Source organism: Passer domesticus, chromosome 4, assembly GCF_036417665.1.
Source record: "Passer domesticus isolate bPasDom1 chromosome 4, bPasDom1.hap1, whole genome shotgun sequence".
In the NCBI taxonomy this organism is placed as follows: Eukaryota; Metazoa; Chordata; class Aves; order Passeriformes; family Passeridae; genus Passer; species Passer domesticus.
The window spans coordinates 14,291,966-14,300,445 of record NC_087477.1 but is presented as its reverse complement, the minus strand read 5'-3'; the positions used below and the strand labels follow the sequence as shown (position 1 = coordinate 14,300,445).

At 69.3% G+C, this 8,480-nt stretch overlaps 1 protein-coding gene across 5 annotated transcripts; it reads right to left on the bottom strand.

Annotated features, from left to right (window-relative positions):
- Positions 1–4,392: 4,392 nt before the first annotated feature.
- LOC135298535 (spidroin-2-like) lies at positions 4,393–8,255 on the bottom strand. Of its 5 annotated transcripts, none has more exons than XM_064416201.1 (3): positions 6,732–8,255; positions 4,876–5,701; positions 4,393–4,702 (listed from the first exon to the last, which is right to left on the bottom strand). In XM_064416201.1, the coding sequence occupies exon 1, from the start codon at positions 8,238–8,240 to the stop codon at positions 7,152–7,154; it is 1,089 nt and encodes a 362-aa protein (XP_064272271.1). In that variant the 5' UTR covers positions 8,241–8,255; the 3' UTR covers positions 4,393–4,702; positions 4,876–5,701; positions 6,732–7,151. The 5 variants fall into 5 exon arrangements, with proteins under 5 accessions (XP_064272271.1, XP_064272273.1, XP_064272272.1 ...); XM_064416203.1 differs by having other exon boundaries at positions 4,876–5,190; XM_064416202.1 differs by having other exon boundaries at positions 4,876–5,121.
- Between the last annotated feature and the right edge of the window lie 225 nt (positions 8,256–8,480).

Below are 8,480 nucleotides of genomic sequence, written 5' to 3'. Positions count from 1 at the left end.
CGAGGGGTTTTTCCATTGGAGACTGCGAGGCACAGGGAAAGAGGGGAGAGGAAGGAGAGCATCAGGTCTGAGCTGGCAGGTGCTGGACGGGCGGGCAGAGCAGGAGCGAGCCCTGCGGGGCTCCAGTCCCACACCGGGCACAGCTGAGCGGGAGCAGCCGCAGCAGCCATCCCGAGCGGCTGCTCCAGCGGCGGCCCCGCTCGTCCGGCGGGGATCCCGGGCCGCGGCGGCCGCAGTGCCGGTGCCGGGGGGGTCCGGGCCCGGCACGGGCGCTCTCCGTGTCCTGCCCGCTTCCAGCCGCGATCCAGCAGATTCCCGTCTGCTCCGGGGAGTCGCTGTGCTGCTGGCGGGCCCGGCACAGCCCCGGCCGGAGCGTGCAGGAGCCCCAGCGGGACCCCAGCCCCGCTCCCACCACCCGCACCCGGCCCGCCGAGGAGGCAGCGGCACCGGCAGGAGCAGGACCCGGACCCCGATCCCAGCCCCACCTGAGCGCCTGGGACGCCGCGCAGTGCCGGGAGCGGCCCCGCTCCGGCTCTCCGAGCGGCGGTCCCGCGGTATCCCGTGCTGAGCATCCCCCGCAGGAGCCGGGACGGCCCCGCTCCGGCTCTCCGAGCGGCGGTCCCGCGGTGTCCCGTGCTGAGCATCCCCCGCAGTGCCGGGAGCAGCCCCGCTCCGGCTCTCCGAGCGGCGATCCCGCGGTGTCCCGTGCTGAGCCTCCCCCCCAGGAATCGGGACGGGCCCGCTCCGCCGCCATTTATGGCCGGGGGGGCGGGGCCGGGGCCGCAGCGCGCCTGCGCGGGGCGGGGCCTCGGGGTATTTAAGGCGCAGTGAGGGCCCGGCGGAGCCATTTGCTCCTCGGCGCTCGGTGGGGGAGGCTGCGCTGCCCGGGCTCTATATCTCTTTTTCTCTACGTTTGTTTTCCTCTACGTTTGCTTTCTGTTGTATTTCTTTTTCTCTATACCTTTCCTTTCCCCCCTCCCTTCCTCCCCTCCCCCACCCCCTACACCCTCCCCCCCCCCCTTCCCCCCCCCCTCCCTCTCCCCCCTAGCCCTCCCCTCCCTCCCCCCCGGGCGGTTCCCCCTGCCCGTCCCCCCCATCCCGCTTTTCTATTCCCCTGCTCACCTCAACCCTACCCCATTCCTCGATCCTTCTCTCCCCAACCGGGCTCCCCCCCGCGCCACAGTCTCTCCCCACCTGCCCTCAATCCTGGTCATTCATCCACTCTTCCTTCCCCCCTCCACCCCGGCTCCACCTGCCCCCTTTCCACGATGCCTTCCCCCCCACACCTCCCACCTCCTTCCCCTCAGCCTGCCGTCAATCCACCCTTGCCTTCCTCCGGCCCCCTCCCCTGCTGCCCTGCACACCCCGACCTCTTCCCTACCTGCCCTGTGCGTGTTGCCCTTCCCTCCGCTACCCCATTCCCATTCTCCATCCTCTGCTCTCTCCTTTCCCCGCAGCCGCGGGGCTCGGGGCGCCGGGCAATAATAAAGCCCAGAGGGCCGGAGCCCGGCGCCCCCCATGGGGTCCCCACACGGGGCCGGACCCGCTCTGCGGGTGCCCCCATTCCGGTCCAACACACCGCCCGACACTGCCGGCGTTCGGCTTCCCCAGCATCACACCGTGGGGTCGGGGCTGGGGTCGGGGGGCAGGGGGGTGGGTAGGTCAGGGCGGGCCCCCTCCGGAGGGGGGGGTCCGGGGGGGGTGGGGTCCCCTCCGGAGGAGGGGTCCCTGGGGAGGGGTCAGGGGCGGGCCCCTCCGGGGGAGGGTCTGGGGCGGGGCGGAGAGGGGATCCCTCCCCCTCCAGGCCTCGCCCTCTCCCCGGACCCCTCCTCCGGACGGGGTGGGGAGGGCAGGACAGGGGGAGCCGTTCGTGTATTTGGCGATTTTTTAGTATCGATTCCTTTTTAGTGTTTATTCGCGCGACAGAGTGACGTGACCCCACCTTCCATCCCACCCCACCCGCCCCCCTCCCTGCCCCGGGCCCCGTCCGGAGGAGGGGATCCCGGGGCGGGGTCCGGGCGGGCCCCCTCCGGAGGAGGGGTCCGGGGAGAGGGCGAGGCCTGGAGGGGGAGGGACCCCCTCTCCGCCCCTCCCCAGACCCCTCCCCCGGAGGGGGCCCGCCCCTGACCCCTCCCCAGGGACCCCTCCTCCGGAGGGGACCCCCCCCCCCCCCCCCGGACCCCCCCCTCAGGAGGGGGCCCGCCCTGACCTACCCACCCCCCTGCCCCCCGACCCCAGCCCCGACCCCACAGTGTGATGTTGGGGAAGCCGAACGCCGGCAGTGTCGGGCGGTGTGTTGGACCGGAATGGGGGCACCCGCAGAGCGGGTCCGGCCCCGTGTGGGGACCCCATGGGGGGCGCCGGGCTCCGGCCCTCTGGGCTTTATTATTGCCCGGCGCCCCGAGCCCCGCGGCTGCGGGGAAAGGAGAGAGGAGAACGGGGAGACAGGAGAGATGTGGGGGGGAAGGACGGGAAGGGAGAGGGGTCGGAGTGAGGAGGGAAGCGGGAGAGTAAGGGAAAGGCTGGGGGGGAAGAGGGACGGTGGAGAGGGGGGAATAGAAGGGAGTAGCGGGAAGGGACAGGACAGGAAGGGCCGTGGGGGGGGTCGGGTTTGGGGGGAGAGGAAAGGAGAGTTTGAGGGCGAGAGGGAAGGGGCGGAAAGAAAGGGAATACGCGGGGAATGAAGGAGGGGTAGAGAGAGCGACAGGAGGGGAGGCAGAAGCCTCCGCGCCTCACCTACGGAGCCCGCACACAGAGCTCCTGCCCGCGCCGCGCTCCGAGTGAGCAAATGGCGGACGCGGCGACTACCGGGGCCTAAATCACCTCGGCCCCGCCCCGCGCAGGCGCCCTGGGGCCCCGCGCACCTGAGCCGGGCCCGCCCTGCGCACCTGAGCTGTCCCCGAGCCCCGCCCCCGCACCGCCCGGACACGCCCCTGGTGCATCTCGGCCCCGCCCCCTGTGCCGCCCCGCGGCGCCCCGGCCCCGCCCCGAGGGCCGCCCTGTCCGGGTGGGGGCGGGGCCATGGCTCGCGGCCCCGCCCCTCGCAGCGGCTCCGGGGCTCTGAGGGCTCCGGGGGCTCTGAGGGCTCCGAGGGCTCTGAGGGCTCTGGGGGCTCCGAGGGCTCTGAGGGCTCCGAGGGCTCTGAGGGCTCCGGGGGCTCCGAGGGCTCTGAGGGCTCCGGGAACGGCCCCGGGGCTCCGGCTCAGGTCCGGCGGCATCTGCCGCGGGCCCCCATCGGGGCCATGGCCCGAGCCTCCCCGGGCCGTGGGGACAGAAGCTGCCGCGGGCCGGGCAGGGAGCTCCGGGCCCGGCGGGAAGCGGCGCAGCCCCGTCCCGGTGCTCGGCCGGCGCGGGCCGGGCAGTGCCGGCCTCGGGAGCTCCCGCGGCTCCGGACGAGTCCCGGAGGCCGCACGGGCTGGGCAGGGCAGCGGCCGCTACCGCCCGGGGCTTTCCCCGGGAGAGCTGGGAGCAGGGGCGGATTCCTCTGGCCCGGGCTCGGGGACGGGCGGGAGGCTCCGCGTGGAGGAGGTTCTGGGGGCCGGGCATGGCGGCCCTGGAGCGGGGCGGGCTGTGAGGGAGGGATGTTCCCCTGGAAGCGGGGTACCCGGCTGGGCTGTGCTCCCGGGCCGGGGGTGAGGTGTTGCAGCTGAAATAAACGTCAGTGATTCCCCACATCCCCCAGTGCTGCCCCACAGAGACACCGCACGGGACCCCCGCACACGGAGAGTGCCTCCATCCCAGGTCCCAAGCACTTCCCATGAACTGGAGACGGGGTAGGCAGTGGGCAACACCTTCCAGTGCCCACTGCTACTTCACACGCGGGGTCACGAACAGAGGTGCAGTGCTGGCTCTGAAGTGCCAAATGGCACGGCTCGGGTGCTTGGAACAGGCTGAGGGGCTCGGAGCTCAGAAAGGGACCAAGTCCTGCATTTTCCACAGTTGAAACCAGAGACTAAATCCAGTGGGTTTAGGTCTAAAGGCAAAAACTAAATCTTACGTTTTCACCTTTTGAGAACAGAGACTAAATGTTGCATTTTTGGGCCTTGAAACCAAACTCTGGGGGGGTTGAGCTTGGGTCCCAAGAGCACAGCCCAATGTTCGTGAAGCGCAGAAAAAGTAAAGCAAGTCCTGCATTGTCTTTTCTTGAAAATGCAGGTCCAGTCCAGTGTTTCTGGGACTCAGAGAAATGACCAAGTGCCACTTCCCAGAGACCTGGACACAGCAGCTCAGCTGGCTGTTCCCAGCCCCCAGACAGAGGCTGGGGAGGGCTGGGATGAGGACCCGCTCTGGAGGAGGGGCTCCGGCCACCTTGGTCCCCAAAGGCAGGGACGCCAGCACGCCCCAGGCTGGTTCAAGGGTCTGAGATAGGAAAGAAAATCACTTTTCAACCCGTTTTCCACGTCCAGCCGTTTATTGAGTACAACCACTACATCAGTTATGGCTTCTATTTAGACAGTAACTTCATGACAGTTAATAGTTACGTGCAATTGATGACAGTGAGTCATTTACAGCTTGGCCAAAATCCCAGGTAACTGCAATTAGCTGGAATTTTAAACTGGCTAGTAACAAAAACCAGCAGTTATTAAAACAGAGCTGGAAGGAACTGGAGCAGCCATCAAGTGGAGCATCTCAGCTCCAGAGCTGGACGGAAGAACACAGCACAGCCAGAGCTGGAGGTTCAGCAAGCTGGACTGGGTAACACCTGCAATGGAACAAGCAGAGGGAACAGACATCACCTGGGTCCTCAAATATCCTGAGCAGTGTCAGCAGGGGTCCTCCAGCAGGAGCTGTGGGCACCAGGAACAGCTCTTGTCCAGCGTCCATCAGCTGGAGCTGTAACAGGCACGGGTGTCCCTGAGGGAGAGCTGAGCTCACCTGCAGCTGCAGCACCACTGTCTCGTGGCTGGGTCCCAAACTAGGGCAGCCGGGATTCCCGGGCAGGCGCAGGCGTGGATGTCCCTGACCAGGAGCTGTGAGCAGCGGGAAGCCCAGGCTGCTCCCTCGGGAGCGCAGCCAGGCCAGTGCTGCTCTCTGCAGGGAGGTGGCTCCCAGCTCCACCCCAGAGCAGGAGCGAGCCAGGAGCTCTCCTGGGGACGAGGTGCAGCAGCGTCTCCTCTGTCTCTGCAGGGAGGGGCTCAGCCAGCACCCCCAGGGCGCACAGCACAGCCCCACACAGCCCACAGGAGGTGCCTGTCCCCAACAAGGGGCTCAGCCAGCACCCCCAGGGCGCACAGCACAGCCCCACACAGCCCACAGGAGGTGCCTGTCCCCAACAAGGGGCTCAGCCAGCACCCCCAGGGCGCACAGCACAGCCCCACACAGCCCACAGGAGGTGCCTGTCCCCAACAAGGGGCTCAGCCAGCACCCCCAGGGCGCACAGCACAGCCCCACACAGCCCACAGGAGGTGCCTGTCCCCAACAAGGGGCTCAGCCAGCACCCCCAGGGCGCACAGCACAGCCCCACACAGCCCACAGGAGGTGCCTGTCCCCAACAAGGGGCTCAGCCAGCACCCCCAGGGCGCACAGCACAGCCCCACACAGCCCACAGGAGGTGCCTGTCCCCAACAAGGGGCTCAGCCAGCACCCCCAGGGCACACAGCACAGCCCCACACAGCCCACAGGAGGTGCCTGTCCCCAACAAGGGGCTCAGCCAGCACCCCCAGGGCGCACAGCACAGCCCCACACAGCCCACAGGAGGTGCCTGTCCCCAACAAGGGGCTCAGCCAGCACCCCCAGGGCGCACAGCACAGCCCCACACAGCCCACAGGAGATGCCTGTCCCCCTCCCAGGCAGGGGCAGCCCTTCCCTCCCTGCTGCTCCCTGCTTTGGGCACAGACTGCGCACTGAGGACACGGAGGGAGAAATCTCAATGGGAGAGCTCAGGGCACAGCCCGAATAATGCACATTTCCGCCCAGAAAGCACAGGAAGAGGCACAGGTTGCTGCAAGCTCAGTGAGGGGCACTGTGGTAACCAGCCACCAAACAACAGGGGCTGAGGGGGGCTGTGCCCACACAGGGCTGGCCCATGGCCCTGCCCTGGCTCCCCTCAGCCTGCCCGGGGAGCCACAGGCTGTGCTGCACATCCTGATAAACACCTCTGAGCCAGGCACAACCCTGCCCCAGCCTGAACACACCACAGGGCACGCTCATCCAGCAACGCTGAGCCAGGCCCAGCACCAAGAAGGAAATGACAGAGGCCACAAAGGGCCCAGAACAACCAGAAGGCCCCGGGAGGGGGAGCAGGGCAGGATTGTCCCCGCGTGTCTGTGACCAGAAGCCAAACCAGCAGCAGCACAGGGTGGCTGCTGATGCTGTGGGGAGAAGCCACCCTCGGGCAGCTGTGCTGCAGCACCTGCTCTCAGCTCCCCTCACAGCCACAGCTCCCACACACGTCAGGCACAGCTGAATCCCACCCCCAGGTCCTGTCCTGGCTCCCTGCAGCCAATGCAGCCCCAAACCACACCACAACAGGACAGAAACCACGAGCACACCACTTTCTTCCCAAGGAACAGCCAAGCGCCATGCAGAGGCAGGGCACAGCCACAACCCTGGCCCTGCTGCAGCCTGCTGCCAGCCCAAAGTGGCCCAAGCAGGGCCAGCACCACCAGCAGAGCACGTTCTCCTCAGCCACAGCCCGGCACAACCTCCTCAGGTCGTGTGCACTGGGGCATTCCGTCCTTCCTGCCAGATCCTGCAACCTTCCCCAAAGCTGCCCGGCTCAGAGCACTCACCTGGCCTCACCCTCCCGTGCCAGCCTCTCCTGGTGCCACGCTGGGGCCGTGCTCCTCACCGGGGCTCACCCTCCCGTGCCAGCGTGCCCGGGGCAGCTGCTGCTGGGGCCGTGTGCCAGGCTGAGCCCCTCGGCCGGTCCCCCGCGCTGTTCCCTGCACGGAGACAGTCCCTGGTGAGGAAGAGGCTGCAGCTTTGCCTCTGGGAAGACAAAGCTCTTGCCCCAGCAGGAGCTCCCAGTGCACACCACAGGTCCCTGCAGGCAGCAAAACGCAGTGCTGAAAACAAGAGCTGCCTTGAAGGAGTGCAGCCCACCCTGTGGCCCTGACCTGCCCCTTTCCTCACAGCGCTGCAGGGGCCAGGGCACCCCCTGAGCCCCGGCAGCCGCAGCTTTCCAGGCACACAGGAGCCCGCGGTGTCCCTCAGAAGCTTCCCCTGGGCAGGCCGGGCCCAGGGCCGGTGCAGAGGCTTTGCCTCCTCTCCCTGCCGTGCCGTGGCCTCAGGCCCCACCTGCCCCTTCCAGCCTGGGAGCGGGGGCCGAGCCGTGCCGAGCCGGGCTGCCCAGGCAGGGTCTCTGCACAGGGCACAGCTGCCCCGGAGACAGGGACGCTCGGGAAGCCCTTCCCAGGCGTGCCGAATTTCACGGGAATCACGCGGCGGCTGCGACTGCCCCATCCCCTGCGAGACCCCGGTTCAGGGCAGCAGCGCCGGGCTGCACCGCTTCTCTGCAGCCGCACTCCTGCCGATGCGCTTGGAGAGCCCTTGCGTAGGCTGGCAGTTCCACGGCACCTCCCGGCTCCCTTCTCTTCCCGCGGCTGGGAAGCGCAGCCCGGCCCAGCCCCGAGCTGGGAGAGCCCGCACTGCCCCGGGCCGAGCTCCGCAGCGCCCCGTCCTCGCCGCACGCACCCGAAGCTCTCCGCAAGCGCACGCTGCAGCCGGGAACGGCCGGGGGGCCCCGGCAGCTCTGCCGGCAGCCAGCCCCGAGCACCCGGCCGGGCAGCTGAGTCCGGCTCCCGCCGCGCCCAGTGACCGCGCCCGTCTCTCCCGGGACCCCGCCGAGCCCAGTGACCGCGCCCGTCTCTCCCGGGACCCCGCCGGGCCCAGTGACCGCGCCCGTCTCTCCCGGGACCCCGCCGGGCCCAGTGACCGCGCCCGTCTCTCCCGGGACCCCGCCGAGCCCAGTGACCGCGCCCGTCTCTCCCGGGACCCCGCCGGGCCCAGTGACGCGCCCGTCTCTCCCGGGACCCCGCCGGGCCCAGTGACCGCGCCCGTCGCTCCCGGGACCCCGCCGGGCCCAGTGACCGCGCCCGTCTCTCCCGGGACCCCGCCGAGCCCAGTGACCGCGCCCGTCTCTCCCGGGACCCCGCCGCGCCACAGCTCCGCCGGGGCCGCGCCGCCCCCGGGAAAGGCCGCGGGGCGCTCACGGCGCATGCCCCGGGCGGGGCCCTCCCCGCGGCGCCCCCTGCGGGACGCACGGCGGTACTGCGGGAGCGCCCCCTGCCGGAGCGCATCGCCGCTCGCTGCCCCGGCCGTGTGTCCCTGCAGGGCCCTGCCCGCTCCCGAACCGGACCCGCGTCACCCGGGCTTGGGCCCTGATCATTCCCGCTGAGAAGCGATCCCAGCTCTTCCCCGGTCCCGAACGGCCGCTGCTGCCAGAGGCCCGGCGTGGAGAGGGGGCAGCCGGGTCGCGTTTCGTGGTTCGATGGCTAACAAACCATCCCTGACCCGTAACCTTTGTTTTCAGTCAGATT